The 16,550-nt window shown below is 41.1% G+C and overlaps 1 protein-coding gene across 9 annotated transcripts in view; it reads left to right on the top strand.

The window, feature by feature from the left end:
• SRRM1 (serine and arginine repetitive matrix 1) overlaps positions 1 to 11,874 on the top strand; it is a 20,059-nt gene extending 8,185 nt beyond the window's left edge. For 4 of the 9 annotated variants that reach the window (XM_082494021.1, XM_082494028.1, XM_082494027.1 and 1 more), the window contains 12 exons: positions 1 to 122; positions 543 to 746; positions 1,290 to 1,409; positions 2,955 to 3,226; positions 3,371 to 3,451; positions 3,794 to 3,880; positions 4,549 to 4,693; positions 6,869 to 6,973; positions 7,328 to 7,789; positions 8,668 to 8,854; positions 9,592 to 9,786; positions 10,005 to 10,993. The exon at positions 1 to 122 is cut by the window's left edge and continues 79 nt beyond it. In XM_082494021.1, coding sequence (XP_082350147.1) covers positions 1 to 122; positions 543 to 746; positions 1,290 to 1,409; positions 2,955 to 3,226; positions 3,371 to 3,451; positions 3,794 to 3,880; positions 4,549 to 4,693; positions 6,869 to 6,973; positions 7,328 to 7,789; positions 8,668 to 8,854; positions 9,592 to 9,786; positions 10,005 to 10,109 — 2,085 coding nt within the window. In that variant the 3' untranslated portion in view covers positions 10,110 to 10,993. Of the gene's footprint in view, positions 123 to 542; positions 747 to 1,289; positions 1,410 to 2,954; positions 3,227 to 3,370; positions 3,452 to 3,793; positions 3,881 to 4,548; positions 4,694 to 6,868; positions 6,974 to 7,327; positions 7,790 to 8,667; positions 8,855 to 9,591; positions 9,787 to 10,004; positions 10,994 to 11,049 lie in introns of those variants that run through there. The other 5 variants (XM_082494023.1, XM_082494022.1, XM_082494025.1 and 2 more) reach the window with 5 other exon arrangements.
• Positions 11,875 to 16,550: the final 4,676 nt, after the last annotated feature.

The raw sequence follows: 16,550 nt of genomic DNA, 5'->3' as shown, positions 1-16,550 counted from the left end.
CCTCATCACAGAACCAAGAGCCGTAGTGCAACTCCCGCACCAGAAAAGAAAGAGGCGACTCCTGAGCCAGAACCCTCTGTGAAACCAAAGGAGACTGTTGTTCAAGAGGCAACTTCAAACAGGTAAGTGTGATAACGTTGTATGTAGAACTATATATTACCTTTTAAAAAATTATCTTTATACCTGTTTGGAGCTTGATTTAATTATCTTCAGTAAGATTTCTTTTTTCTGTGTAGAATTCTAAAGGCAGAGTGCTTAGCTGCCACTGTGGTTTCATTGTCCTGGTCATCTTTTCCACTTCTGACAATGTCATCTTGTTTTCTAGCAAGTTGACACATAGCCTGTATGTTACTACTTCTTCTCTTAGAGTCATTGTACCATGTTTTAATTTTTTCACAGTTTTGGAGAGGGATGTCTAACATCTTGTCAGAGGATGGGCAGGAGAATGTTCATTGTAGGGAAATATCTTGGCAGCTTCTGAAATGTTACTCCAAGGGCTATGTTTTGGATGTGTTTATAAATTAAGTCTTTATTTTTAACAGTGATATCCCAAAAGCTCCTAAACCTGAACCTCCTGTACCAGAGACTAAGGAAAATTCACCAGAACGTAATTCAAAGAAGGAGAGAGAGAAGGAAAAAGAGAAGACTCGTCAAAGATCCCCAACTCGGTCCAAGTCAAGGTCAAGATCTCGATCACGTTCCCCATCTCATTCTCGACCACGAAGGCGTCATAGATCGCGGTCAAGGTAGGACTTCAATTTCTCTTGATTGCGAAGGTTGAAAAGTGAATATTTTTCTTCTGAAGGTGCCACTTAATGTAATGTTCTCAGTTAAAGTAGTGATGTTTTTAGGGATGTTGAGCTATGGATATTTTAGGCCAAATGAAACATACATTCAGTTGATAAAGGTGTTTGGGAGTTGTTTTCTTACCAGTTCATGAGAAGATGGACAACTGACTGGAGCAGGAATAGGGTACTTAAGACTGAGTATGGCACTTGTTAGATAGTGGGAACTATGTAGTTGTCTTTTAGGAGGTAAGTTTGATGCTGAAGGTGGTGTAAATTTTTATTCCCCCTTTTTTTGATTATTTTACTTCTTAGTAGAGAGGTGTTGGTAAACTTTGAAGCACTGATTGTGTCTGAATGTACCACTTTGCATCATAATCTAAATGCTACTTTAATGTGATGCGCTTGGAGAAAAGCAACTTTACGCTCAGTGCCCTGAGGATAAATTTCCTCAAATCTGAAAATTAGATAGTTGCTTTTCATGTGAATTTTTGATTGTGACAGGTCTTACTCCCCTAGAAGGCGACCAAGCCCAAGACGACGGCCATCTCCAAGGAGGAGGAGCCCTCCAAGGCGAATGCCTCCCCCACCCAGACACAGAAGAAGCAGATCCCCTGTGAGGCGGTAAGATTCCGTTTTTTGAGATAACTGAAAATGTTGAACTTTGAAAGTTGAAGGGAACATTAGTTGTGAGGAATGAGAGTTATGAAAATTGCCTTGTTCATCTTACCTTAGTACTATCGGGTATAAGATTTGAGTGTTGTGAAAATTGCAGTGTCATATTTTGTAAGTGTGTGCTGTGGGGGAACATAATAGCTGTGAAATGATTTCTTTTGAGTTGAAATGGTGATGAGAATTCCACCTCTTTGGAAAGTGACAATTTCAGAACCTCAGCTTCTTCAAATGGCTCTGGATAGCTCCCAGCATACATTGGCATGATGGTTTTATTACTTTTTTGCTTAAGTCTTAATGTTTTTTGTTTGTTTTTTTTTTCCTGCCTGGGGAAGAAAATTAGAACAAGTAACTGGATTTTACTTGTTCAGAGTTTTAAATTATGACTTACATTTCCATCATAAAATCAAAACTAAATTTTGACTTAATGTGTTTCTTCTTCATGTTCTTTTACTTAAAAATCTTCAAGGTCTGCTCTCTAGTGCTGGAGGTTACATTTTTTGACAGCATAAGCAATTGTTCTAGTAGCAAAGCTCTGAGTTTCCTTGCAAAGAAAATTATGTACTTTCGGCACTGTCAAAATAGGTATTTGTCTTCATGGGAAGAGAATAGATTCCTATCCTCTTCATAGGAAGAGAATTAAAGCAATGCTTCCTGTGTACAGCAGTTGTTCTTTTTTAGGAAAGAACAGTTCTTCCTTTTTCCTTTTTATGACAAGGTGATGACTATTCTTTTTTTTTTTTTTTTATCTGAGATTGTAAAGATGTTCATTTCACACAGTTACTGGGAAAACTGTGAAAACTATCAAACATGTATGTTGCAAGATGTACAAGAGCTCCCTTTCAGCAAATGTTTATTTCACTCAAGGTAGGGTTTCTTTTTTCCAGGTTCTCAGGAATTCTGCAGCCAAAGGTGGATTCTGCAGGTACACAATTGCAACAGAACTTGCCACAAATTTTGCCGCAGAATTCTAGAGGCCCTACCTTTTTAAAATTACAAAGTAAAGATGAAAGACTAAAACATAAGAATGGATAGATTGATTCTGAACTGTTGTTAAGTTGTCTGAAATTTTTACCTCCTGGTATAAAAATTTTTTAGTGTACTTGCACACTAAACTCTTAAACAGATCTGTTCTGAAGATCGTTAAGTGACATGTGCTAACACAGAGAATTCTCTTAACCGTCCAAAAGTTAGAGAGCCCAAACAAAACTAATTGCTCCCAGGAGCAAAGCTTAGTTGTAGTTTGTAGATTGACAGAAAGCAAGCACAGGTAACACTAACAATTTTTTGCTCACGATGTAGTTTAAAAATAGCTGTGAAAGATTGGTTATTATTCTCCTCTTCTCCAAACCAAGTGTTGAAGGCTGTCCACTATGTTTTGGAAGTGCTGTTGTATGTGGCTCTATGTACGTGCTTGCAAACAATGCAGTTCTGTGTTCATGCTCAAACATTTCTTAAGCTGGCTAGTCAGAATCTAATGTTATATTTGATTTACAGGAGAAGACGGTCATCAGCATCCTTATCTGGCAGTAGCTCTTCCTCCTCCTCCTCACGTTCCCGATCACCACCAAAGAAACCACCTAAAAGAACTGTATCCAGTCCTCCTCGTAAAACACGTAGGCTCTCTCCTTCGGCAAGCCCTCCTAGGCGGAGGCACAGACCATCTCCACCAGCAAGTCCACCTCCAAAACCACGTAGGTCTCCAACACCCCAGCAGTCAAATCGTGCAAGAAAAAGCCGTGGCTCTCTTTCGCCTAGCAGAGCATCAGGTAAGCAAATAAAAAATTGTATTCCAGCAGCTTTATCATTTTGTGCTTTTGTTTTCTCAAAGATGGTGTGTACCATTTGTATGAGCAGAAAAGCATGCAAGAATGTAACAAATTGCAACTGAGTGATTTGATTTTGTCTTTTAGCACCCAAACATAAGAGTACTGAAAAAAGAGAATCTCCTTCGCCAGCACCAAAACCAAGGAAAGCAGAACTGTCTGAATCGGGTATGGCTCTCACTTTTCAGCACTGCTTTTGGGTGGGGTTTTTAGTCAAAGATGCATGATGACAAAAGGCAGTGGTAAAGTGCTAAATGATCTTGGTAGGCTGGCATTGAAAGCAAAGAGCTTTCAGAAGTATGAAGGTGGTCACTCATACTGCCTCAAGTACTTCCATCTAAATTTTCTTGGGAAAAGCTCAGCCAAAGTGTGTACCAGCCTCAATGTTACTTTTAGATTCGGGAGGGGAGTGTGCTTGATGATCTACTGTAATATGACTTTGCTTCTGCCTGAATAAGGCAAATTTGTATCTTCAGTTTAAATAATCTGTCTATGTATGTACCTTTTCAGAAGAAGATAAAGGAGGTAAAATGGCTGCAGCGGACTCTGTTCAACAGAGGCGTCAGTACAGAAGGCAAAACCAACAGTCTTCATCTGGTATGGATGACATAGATTTCCTACAACTGTATTGTAGTTTACTCTTGCAGGAAGTAGTTATTAAATTCAAATACTGATCAAAATTATTTGCTATGTGCACTGCAGTGCTATTGTACACTTATAGATTTACGACTCATAATGAAGTCACTTTAATTATCGCTCATGAAAAATAAACTATAACTGTTAAAGGTTGTGGTATATCTCTTGTTAATGGGTTTGTATCTTTAAAAGTTTCACTTTTAAACTCTTAACATCACACAGACGCAAATACTGTTTGCTGTGGATTACTTAATCTGTTGTTGCATTAGGTTATTTCCTAATATTTTGGACTCTTGTATGTTTGAGATCAGTAGATCAACCCAGGCCTGGTATAGGTTTTTCTCCACTTAATGTTTCTATAAGTAACTGCAGTTCACCTTTTAAATTACATGGTCAGTCAGATTTTATGTGGACAGTTAGGTTGTTGCAAATATTTTTACCCAGCTCTGATGGATTTATTTATCACTTGACTTCAACTAACATTTTTAGTTGAATTGCTTTTAAATAGAGGCTTCTTATTTTGTGGGAGAGCAGGTTAGTAGTTTAAACTGCAGTATAACCCTATCAGTAAATGTGTTAATGGTGTCATGAGAATCATTTTCCAGAGAGTGATCCTTCTACATTTATAGATTCTGGTTCTTCATCTTCATCTGAAGAGGAAAGACCCAAAAGATCCAATGTGAAGAATGGGGAAGTTGGTAGACGCCGACGCCATTCACATTCACGCAGTCCATCACCGTCTCCACGAAAACGGCAGAAGGAATCCTCCCCTCGGTAATTTCTTCTTAAGTCTAATGTATAGACGTTTGTTTTTGTTTTTTTTTTTTTCTCCCCTAACTATTTAATGTTGTTTATCTGCTATGCAACTGTCAGCAAATACACAACAGAATTGTCATGTCCAGTTTGCTCGATCTTGTTATGCTCATTTCATATGAATTACTCAGAACTTTATTTGAATATGTTCATTTTTGCCTCAAATACATGGCAGATAGATTTCTTTTGTTTTGTTTTTCCTCCACTGCTATCAGGATGCAGATGGAAAAGAGGTGGCAATCGCCAGTGATGAAAAGGTTGGTTAGAAATTAATCTGTTAAATAGGATTTACATATAGAAAACGATTTAGACAGGCTCTCATTTATTTTGTCATGGATAAGTATTTGCCAGCCTTTGTCTTTTGGACTTCAAAGCTCGAAGTAGTAGGGTGAGGGAAATTCAGACTGATGTGTTCCTTAATGTGCTGGATCTGAGGCTATTGCACTGGCAAAGACAGAGGAACACCTGCTCTGTCGTCTTCATTGTTTGCTATTTGTTAATTCACATAAGCCTGTAACAGCTGATAACATTAATGTTATTATCATCTTACTGATGCCTGAAAACAACGGAATGCGTGTATTCTTCAGGGGTTGTCTTATTCCATATACACAGATTTGAAAGTTGGGTGAGCATTACTTTGTATTTTTGCTGCCATTTTTGCTGTATTTTTGATGTTCTGGCTAAAACCCTCCTGAAGACTTGCAACAGGTGATTAAGATCTTGATGTTCTGAGTCACAGATAATTGGAATTTTCAGAAGTCCCATTCCTCAGTTCATTAGATATTTGAAACTAATAGTAGTAGACAAGTAGTAGACTAGTAGCGAATGCCTACTTTAATTTCTCTTTTCTTATGTAGGCAGTATTGTTAACACTTATTTGTGCAATTGCTTGCTCTGTGTTGATCTCGGGATATAGGAAGGTGCAGGAAGCTGGGTGCTTGATGGATTTACTAATCTGATATAATGACCCTTGTGAGCAATCTGTAATTAAGAACTAGCTAGAATATAGTTGCAGCCATACGTAATGATGTATGAGATTAAGAACGACTACTTCTACAAATGTAGACCATTCTAATTATGGATCTTGTCAATTTTATGTAAAACAGATTGGAATTCAAAGATCTTAATCTGTTTTGCAATACTAAATACACCTACTCCCTGTTGTGTAAATACACGTTTAATTAAGACAACCATGATGTTAGAAGGCTGGTATTTTTTCGGATCATAAAAGAACATTGTCTTTTGGAGAAAACTCTTACCTATAAAAAGCAAAACTCATTGCCTTGGAGAACAACAGCCAGCATATTTGAAATCAAGTATCATTTTATATAAATGATGTTGCTTTTTCATTACTCTAATTTTTTCCAGCCATTTTATCTTAATTGCCTATAAAAAAGGAATGTTTTACTTTGCAAAGTATACCAATATTCCTCTCCTTTAAAACTCCAGGACAGTGTGCATTTGATTAAAATTTCTCCTCCCAGAGGCTGTTGTAAAGCTTGCAGAGCAGAAAATGGCTCATTTTGTGAATAATTTTAATACAGATAGCTGCAGTTCAGCAACAACTCTGATTTTTTTCTCTGTATTTCATGAAATAAGTAATTTTGGATTTCAGACCCATAGATAAAAGCTGTTCTGACTGCTGCTGAACACAGTTTTGTTCTGCCTGACGCAGCTGGGCATTCCCAGTTCCTCCCTTGTGCTGGATCTAGCAATCATGTCACTGCATGGTGACAAAGGGGTGGTTTTTTTGGATTAGTTTCCTGGTGGATCTGTAAGCTGGTCTGACTCATTAGATGATCACTAGATTCAGTGCAAGGGAAATGGCAGAAATGAGCTTTCAGAGAAGAAAATGGGAGAGAGTTGGGCCTCCTCTTTGGCTACAAGATGGGAATAGACCAGATTAAGCAGAATGTGGAATTCTCATGACTGTTGTCGTGGTCTCTGAGAATTACAGTAAAATATGTTGTCTCACGCTCTTTCGAAAGACGTGAGCATCTTTTTTTTTGCATCACTGAGTCTAAATTTCATTTTGAAGTGTATGAACAAGGTGATTTTATATAGTGAAAGCAGAAGAAAAAGAAGAATCTTGTGGCTTAATTACAACTCTTCTGAGAAATCCCTTTATCTCTTTAGTAGGAGGAGGAGAAGTCCATCGCCCCCACCAGCCAGGCGGCGACGCTCTCCTTCGCCTGCCCCTCCTCCTAGGCGGCGGCGGTCACCCTCGTTACCTCGTCGAAGGTAGTGTATTGCGTTTTTGTCATGAAGTGGTTGCTTTTGCTTCGTTGACTTCCAACTATGACTTGTAAAAAGATGGGCCATGATTGAGGAAACCATTTCCTTGATTCACAGTTCCGGAGGGGAATGTAGTTTTGCTAGTGAGACTTTGTGTGGTAGGTGTGTGGCGTGGGTATCACTTGATTGCTGTATCAAATCCTGAGTAACACCCATTAAGCTGATTTTGAAAAAGTTTGGTATTGAGTAAAGTTTTAAAGACTTTTTAGAGGTATTCTCTTCCCCTCTTTGAAAAATTGTGAAACACTTGTAACTAATTCATATGCCAATGTGGCACCTGAACATTTGTTTTCTTTGTAGGTCTCCATCACCACCCCCACGCAGACGCTCACCTTCTCCACGGAGATACTCTCCACCGATACAGAGACGATACTCTCCTTCACCGCCACCTAAGAGAAGAACAGCTTCTCCTCCTCCCCCACCTAAACGAAGGGCATCACCTTCTCCACAGTCAAAACGCAGAGTCTCCCATTCACCACCGCCAAAACAAAGGAGCTCGCCAGCTGCTAAAAGGCGTTCACCTTCGATATCTTCCAAGCACAGGAAGGGATCTCCTCCCAGTAGGTCCAATCGGGAAACACGTTCTCCACCACAAAACAAAAGGCATTCACCTTCACCACGGCCTAGAGCTTCTCATACCTCTGCAAGCCCACCACCACCACGAAGGGGAGCTTCAGCTTCACCCCAGAGAAGACAGTCTCCATCTCCAAGCACTAGACCAATCAGGAGGGTGTCAAGAACACCAGAACCTAAGAAGACAAAGTAAAAAAATCCATCTTTGTTGGTGGTGGTTTTGTGAGGGTTTTTTGTTTGTTTGTTTGTTTTAATACGGTGGGAATAGCTAGGGAATCATATTAAAATGTTTCTCGTATCTTGAGACTGCTCAAGTGTTGGTGGCTCTGTTCAGCTTCCACCATCATAACACTGATTTTTTGGAAGTTTATTAGATTGGAAGCATCTGTTAAAATAAAGTGCAACATGGGGAGAAGCATTAAAGAGGGTTCATGTAGAGTTTGAGGGGTCTTTTAATAGCACAACAAAGCACTGGGATTGAGCAGGTGAAAAGTTTGAGAGAAGTTTTGTTGCTAAAAGAAAAATGAACTTTCTCTTATTTTAAAGCTAACTGCAGAAGAGAACCGACACTTCTCATTTGCTCATAAGTGGTCATCCAAGAGGGAAAAAAAACATTAAGAATTGTAGCAGTTTTCATTAGCGTGATGCTGCTCTTATGAGCACATAGTCAAAAGTACAGTGCTGGCTTATTCTTTCAGAAAGAAAATGTAGCTGAACATAATGTCTTGCACTCTTTCATCATTGGATGATAAAATAGCATTGCTATTCGCTTGATTTTTAATGTGGTTATAAATTAGTCATATCGGAAGAAAGGGAGCAATCATTCCTGAACAACAATAGTATTATTGTTTAACAAGCTATTAAGTTGCAATATCCTTTTGCATTACAGATCCACAGCGGTATTAGATTGTTTTGCCCTTTGTAACACGTGCCAGCAAAGTAACCAATCGCTTTCTAAGTAGCAGCTTAGCCAAGTTATAAGCACATGTGTTCATTTGGGTTTTTGTTCATTTTCACATTCTTGTTTTGTCTCTTCTATCTCTAATTGTGGGCCTTCTATTTTTAAGGGCTTCCACGCCAAGTCCACGTTCTGCGAGACGGGTGTCTTCATCGCGGTCTGCATCAGGATCACCTGAGCCAGCACCGAAAAAACATCAAGGACCTCCATCTCCTACTCGGTCTCGTTCCCCTTCTGCAAACTGGTCACCTGCAAAAAAGGCTAAAAGCCCAACTCAGAGCCCATCACCTGCAAGGGTATTTGTTTGCTAATAAAAGCAATACTGTTTTGGGTTTTATGGCAAGTTATTTTCATGAAGTTTTAGCTGCTGAAAAGCTCTAAGCTTATTCACATGGAAATAAAAATCTCGGAGTGATCTTTTTTCATAGTAAAAAACTTAAAAACAATTTGCAAGATAATTTTTTCAATCTTAATATCTGAAAAAGAGCTATTATATATAAATTTTAACTTCTGTAAGAAAATACTTTCCTGTCTTATGAGTCTACATGAATTTCATGTTGTACAAACTGAGGTCATCTCATTTATGCTTTGTAGTCTAATGTGCAAACTCAGGCTATTCCCAGTAGGAGGAGAAGAGCTTGTTTGGCAGCCTTACCTGTTCTCCAAAGGTGTTTCCTAGGGACACTTCCACTCTTTGCCAGAGGAGTGTTTGAGGGAGTTAGACTCCACCTGCAGTATTAACTTTCGTGAAGAGGTTTGCCTGTCATTGCTACGGCCAGTGTATCAAGCTAGCTTGGTGTTATGTTCCGTTTGAAACAGAAACGCCCCAGCTGTGCATTACAGTATCTGTCTTCTAGGATTGCTTGTGCCAGTTGATTGAGAATAGGACTTCCCCCAGTTCTGAAGATGGTGTTGAGTTTACTGAGTTTCAGGTGTTGCTCAGTTCATTCAGATTCCCAGGATGGTTGTGGGCTTGTTCTGATGACATTTTGAAGCCTTAGGAATGAGTTGTAATGTCTGAATTTTGTTACAGAATTCAGATCAAGAAGGGGGTGGAAAGAAGAAGAAGAAAAAGAAGGATAAGAAGCATAAAAAGGATAAAAAGCACAAGAAACACAAAAAACATAAGAAGGAAAAGGCTGCGGCGGCTGCAGCTCCTGCTGCTGTAGCTGCAGCAGATACCACCTCGGTACAGGAAGACCAGGAAGCAGAGACAGAACCCAAAAAGGTAGGAATTTGGTCCCTGTGCTTTACTTTTTCAGAGTCTAATATAAGAAAATAGATGGACATGAATGTGCGTAGTACTCTTGGTGGTCGAAACAGCGATCGTAGTTCAGAAATGCTACCTGGTGTCTCATGATTTTACTCACTGATTTGCAATACTGGGAGGGCTGCAGCTCGGCTTTGCTCTCGGTGTTTGAAGAAATGCTTTGTCTTTGTTTGAAGGAGACAGAAAGTGAACCAGAGGACAACCTTGATGATCTAGAAAAACACCTGCGAGAGAAGGCACTGAGGTCAATGAGGAAGGCGCAAGTGTCACCACCATCCTAGGCCGAATCCTTTGATATAATGTACATTTTATTTGGTTTGTACTCAGAATTCAATTTCAAATTGCTAAATGTGTTTGAGCTTTAGAATATAACATTTGTTGTAATAATTGCTAGGTTGAGGTTCACCATGTACAAAGGGCATGGATTTACATTACAAAAGGTGTCCACAGTGTACTAGTGACATTCTTTCATTGGCAGTCGACATAATTTCATTTAGAGCGAGACTTCTTAGAAGCAGTAGGAATTTGTTTTGAAGGTTTTAAACATGACCGTCAGTTCCCTAGTTTCTTTGAAATTCAACAAAGTCTTTAGCATAATTTGTGAGGGTCTCATTTGACTTCTTTTGTATCCACTTACATTATGCTACTAACCTTTGTGGTTTGTACGCTTGCCCAGAAGTAAAACCACTGCAGAATTACCGAGGAAGTACATCTATTTTAATGCTTTCTACTGTTGCCTGTGTAGTCTCCATTAAAGCGAATCAAGAATAGCGATCTAGAATGGTACATAAATGAAAGCATGTTGTTTACCAGGACACTGTGGGTTTATATTGATGTAACATGTTGATTTGGAACACTGGAATTTCATTTGTATTTTTATGTTCTTTTTTTAAAGGGCAGTTTCCATGATCAGCAGTCCCAGAAAAAAATTCCTTCAGTTACATAAATTTTGTTTGTGAGATGTCGTTGCCCCATTCATAAAATCTTGTCTTGTTACGGTTCTTCTGAATGGTATAAGCAACTTTCAGAGATGTGGTCTTTGAAAGTTTGAGGAACCTGAACTTTGGATATTGTCATGTTTTCACTGTTTTTTGTTTTTGTTTTTTTAACTAAAGCTATATAAAGCTTGTGGATTAAACAAAATAAATTTCTAAATTTAAACAGATGTTGGCTATTTTTATATGAACATTTACATTTGCTAATCAGCTTTCTTTTGTACAGGGTTAATGAATACACAGTTATGAAAAAAGTATTTGATCCAGGATGCTGGCTGCCGGAAAAACTGGGGCTTTTGTTTTTAACTGTCCTGGGGGTAGCAGAAACAGCCCTTTGTTAATTCAGCGACGCTCCTCTCGTGTCTGGATTGGTGTTCTTGCAAAGCAAGAGTCAAACAGCCGACCTGGTCAGCGCTCTGTTCGATGGATAAGCTAAACACGAAGTATTTGCTGGTGAAAATTGTTTGTCATAGCAGGTAGAATATTTCAAGGTCTCGCAGAAAAATTAATGGCAGGTTTGCATTAACTTAGCTACAAGCTTTGGTCCCATAAACACTGGCTTGAATGCTCTTCTAAAGGATCCTGGTGGCTCGCTGCCTTTTTCATAATCATATTTGAAACTTGCTGGATTGCCTCTGTCAATTTTTTTTTTTTTTTTTTTAAATTCAAGCTCTGTTTCTGAAATCAAGCCAATTCTGAAGTCTAAGGTTCCTCTGGAAGGAGGAATGGAACGTGCTTTTGAATTTTTTTTTTGTCCTGCATCTGAAGTAGATGTGATGTGCACAATTAAGTGTAGATATTTGGTTACTCTTTTTACTTGACATCGTGTAGGGTTTTGAAATAAAACAGGTATTATGTAGATACTGGATTGAAGGGGATATCTTTAAAGTAGCTTCCTTCTGCACTTCCTTATATGCTGAATCTTTTGTTTCTTAGCATAAGTATACATTGTATGCTAAAGTGCTTGTAAACTTAGTTCGACAACACTTGAATGTTGAGTATCATCTGTTATTAAATGTGTATAATAAATTCCAAGAACTTTCTGGACAAACACATTTTAAAAAGTACATCTGAGTGAATTTGGTGCTTATGAAACTACAGAACCTGACACCGTCTTGTGATAATTGCTTTGCCTTGTTCACTTTTTTCCCCTCCTGTGATGTTCCTTGGCGGCACAAGGGACTCTGAAATTCAGTCCTAAAATACGGTATGTGCGCAGCCATCACAAGGAGTTACTGCTTTCTTCTTTACAGTCTGAATCTTACTTTCATCTGGGGTTTGTGACCTCTGTGTGCCTTTTAATCTTGGGACAAGTAGAAGTTTTTAAAATACATTTTGTACCTGAGTCACTGACTACTTATCTTCCCTTATACCTGTTTTTCGTCTCCGGCCTGCAGGACTGCGCTCTGAGAAAGGGCTTTGCTGTTGATGTTGGAGGGGTGGTGAAGACAGGCCGGACCTTCCCAACACTGTCAGGTGGTCCCCCACCTTTTTTTCCTCCTGTGGAGTTGCTGCTGTTAGGTGCTCCCTCGTCCATATTTTTTTTTTTTTCTAACATCTATTCATAAAGAATGGTTTAAGCTTAAAAAGAGCAATTAAATGTGCTCTTTGAGGAGAATATAATTTCTAAATTGTGTTTAGTTTAATATTTTAATTCCTTCCAACTCGACCATTCATTCCAATATTAACACTGCATTGAAACACCAGTCAGGTGGTAGCAAACCTTCTCTTGCCTCCTCGCAGCTATTGCGTGGTTCCTGGCTGCTCTGAGTACTGGGGCAGAGCTGCCTTCTGGTACAAAATCCCCCCACGGGAGTGACAGCCCTTTGCGTTGTGGCTGTTCTGTGACACCGTGTCCTGGTGAACTGCTGACTTAAGTCGTTGAATTTCTCTCCTGATCTTCTAATTAAGATCTCATCATCCGAACCCAAACTTGTCTGATCTGTTCACCACTCGCTCTTCTCTGTTGACCTCTTATCTCCGTTTCTCAACCCTTCAGTCTGTGGTTGTGCTGCTGCAGTTCAGGTAACCGCGTGCGCTGCCTCGTGCGACGTGGCAGAGCTGCGTCAGTCGCGCTTGCTCTTTCTATTCTGAAACTGCTAATGCTGTATGTTTGCTCGTTAATCAAGGCACCCTTCCCGAAACAACGGGTACATCGGTTTAGATAAGTGACTTGCTGGAATAACTATACTCAAAAAAAGATAAATTCAAGTTTAATTGGACTGTATAATTTAGATGAAAATGAGTCCACAGGAGGGAGCATAAGGATGGAGTGAGTCACTGCCAAGCCCGTGTCTGTAGTTCCTAATAAAGATGTATTTGTTATGTCAACAGGTGGGACAATAGCAGGTGTGTGTGTGTGACAGTTTGAAGTTTATAGAAACCAGTGTTGGATTATTAAATTTTTCCACTTGTGTGACTTTGGGAATTTGCATAGGGAGTTTGGTGTGGATCAGCTTCCCGAGCTCCACCACTGCAGTTTTACACTCTGAAACTAATCAATGAATTGCCTTAAAGTTCAGGACAAAGACTGTTCTGGTGGTTTGGAAGTGTCTCACGTTCCCCGACAGCTGCTGTAATCTGCGCGATAAATCACAGCACGAAGGCAGAGCTCTGTGCTCAGAGCTGTAACTGTAAAACTTCGCACGTTACAGCTCATACTCGCTCAGCTCTGCATCGTCTGACGCAAATTAACTGTCCAAGAAGAAGCTCAGAGCTCACGGTCGCGCTCGTGCAGGCTGCGGCGGGGGGAGCCTTCACTCGCAGGAGCAGCTTAAAGGCCACGTGCTGATGGCTTTCCTCAAACATCACCTGCTCATATGTATGTTTGGGTGTGGAAAGCCGTGCTGTTGAGAGAGCGGCTTTCGGCAAGGCTTGGAACCGTGTTTGGATTGAGTTCCATTTCAGCTGTCGTGTGTGATAACCTGTGTTTCAGTGTTGGATCATCTGCTCACAAAACCTCGAATTGTCAGCTTAAAGCCCCTCGTTGGGTGTCGGGGAAGCGCCCAGCCAGGCACTCGCGGCGCTGACAACACTCCATTCGCGTCTCAGCCGGGTCTGAAATGGCACGAGAGGCTTTGGCAGGGGGGAAGAGCTGCCACCCCGCAGAGCGTTCCCTTCCCGCCTGCCTTCACTTGCTGAGCAGTGACCTCATTTCCCTCTTGTACAGTTGTGGGTTTTTTTTAATTCTCCTCTGTCATATTCACAGAACTTCCCTGTGGAATTACTGGTTTCTCTTGATCAGGTCTCAGTCACTGTAATAAATTACCGTGACAGAAGTAGATCTCTTTAAGGATAATAAAAAGATTATTAATTCTGAGAACAATGGCGCAGGTGGTTTGTGTATTTCCAGACTTCAATCACCAGTTTGACTTTCGAACTTGACTCCAGCTCTCCTAGGATGAGTTCAAAGAGGTCATAACTGCTCGAGTCCATCCAGCTTCGGCACCAAGCAAGAGGTGAAGACAACAGAGACGGTTGGCTGGAGGTAGATGACATAGTCTCACAGTCACTCTTATCTGAGCTCTTTCTGTCTCGGAAATCAGAGTTGGTACAGCAAGAACATTGCCTCTTTCCTGCCGTATGATGCTCTTGAATGCAAAACACGCACAAACTGTTTCTCTTGTGACCCTGCCTTTGTTTCAAGCCGGGTTCTGGTCCAAAGCAGCAGTTTGACTTTTGCTTTCTCTTGTTCAGGTTTAGTTCTGACTTGACTCCACAGCGTTTCCTTCCAGTATGAGTGAGGCTCAGCTGACATCCATCAGGCTTAAAAATCTGACGGTCCATCCACTTGTGATAATTTGTTTGCTGCCTTGGTTGCCTGGAGGCTATCGGCGTGCAAACACGCGGGCGAGTTCCTGATACGCCCCGTCCTGCACGTGGATTAAGCCCGGGGAGGATGACCGGGGGCGAGTGGGGTTTCACTAAGTTAACCTTAACACAGTGGAACCACCGACACACATCTGGAGGTGATCTGACTTTGGGAGGTGTCCTTAACTACTCACTGCTGACTTATTTTTAACCCCTTTGGCTGTTCTGCAGGGTCGGCTGACGGGAGCGGAGGCAAGCGGAGAGTGCTGGAGGTGATGGGGACGCTGCGTGTGCCGTATGGCTTTAGCAGCTGAAGATGCCTACGAGAAGAGGGATTTGGCTTAGGGGAGCCGTGTGTTTTTACTTTTAAAGGGAAGTATTTTGGGTTTTTGCCTTAAATGCCGGCTGCGGTTATTGCCCGGATGGGCCTTTTGGGGTGGCCTTGACGGAGCAGAGCCGGGAGCCGCACTGGGCCGGGGGAGGTGTGCCGGTGCGCGCGGAGCAGGAATGGGGGGAAAGATCATCTCTCTAACTGCATTCTGCCACTTCAATCAAAATTAGATTTAAACATGTTTGGAGAAGAATCACTCTCTAAAATTGTAGCTGTTAAAAGTCTAATTTATAGGTACCTATTGAAAAGTTACTCGGTGTAGAAACTTTCAGAAAAGGACGCTTTCAGACGGGCACGCCGCCTCGTTTTTAAGAACCTTGGTGCAGAACTTGAGCCTGCGGCCCAAAGATTTGGGTGTTTTGGTGGGAGAAAAGCGTGATTACCGCTGTAAAATAGTCTTTAAGTCGCGGTTCTTCAGGGTGTGAGAAGGAAATGGGGCTGAACTCGCCCCGTTCGCTAAAGCATCAGCTGCTGCTGACCGTTAACGCAGAGCAGATGCACAGTGCGGCAGAGCAGGAAACGTTTTTCTGAAGAAAAAAAAAAAAGAAAATACACCAAACTTTATCAAAACTGTTTTAAGCTCTGCACGTGTCGAAGGAAGAGGTGTGCTTTCTGCTGTCCTGAACTTGCAAAGAACAGCAAGAAAGTAAAAAAAGCAAAATTCCTCAAATGGGTTCGATTCCAGGCAGCGTAGGAGCAGCCAGATCGGGCTTGTCCCCAAACCTACCAAAGCGGCGTGGGAATTGTTCGATTGTTCAGCTTTTGGAGAGGAAAATGGCTGTTAAAATCATTAGTCATTGCAAAACAACTGGGGGGAAAAAAAAAAAAGTGTTCCTCTGTTTTGTTTTAATTAACTTTTGCCTAAATGCAGTTTGGGAAAATAATCAGTAAAAATTGTAGTTGTAGGCAAAAAAAGAAAAGGATGTATTTAACAAAATCCAACGAGCGTATGTTAACGATGTGCGGTAACAGCTTAAAAGTATACGGGGATGGTATATCAAGATTACAAAAAATAGCCTTCGATTTAGAGTTAAGAGACTGTGGAATCGTAAATCCCACCCTCAAAGGTCGTCTCAACTGCCCGCCTTAAGAAAAATGAAACTACAAATGCAAAATGATGAGTTGAAAAGATGCTTCTTGTCTGCTCACTTAAACCGGGGTTAAAATCAGTGATTTAAATGGATTCAAGCGTGCTAATAAGAAACACTGGTTCCACCCCTCCTTTCTGCGGCCAGGGAAAGGCCAGAGCCTCCCGCCAGCTCGGAGCCCGGCGGCTCACGCTGTAGGAAACGCGGTGCTGGAGGCGCGAGAGCAGCCGGGACTGGGACAGACCCTCCATCAGTCGGGGGATTTTCTGCCTCTGAAGGCACCGAGCCGCCCCTGGCCCCGTGCGCCGGCTCGTTAGCGTTGGCATCTTCACTTCTCATCAGCAGACGGGTTCGCCTGTACTTTACCGCGCTGGGGATGAACCGAAAGCTGTTGCTTAAGGGAGAAGGATCACAGCCGGTTTGTCACGGAGCTAAAAG

This window comes from Vanellus vanellus (genome assembly GCF_965231255.1).
Source record: "Vanellus vanellus genome assembly, chromosome: 22".
NCBI lineage: Eukaryota > Metazoa > Chordata > Aves > Charadriiformes > Charadriidae > Vanellus > Vanellus vanellus.
The sequence above is the reverse complement of the archived record's forward strand: the minus strand, read 5'-3'. Positions and strand labels throughout refer to the sequence as shown.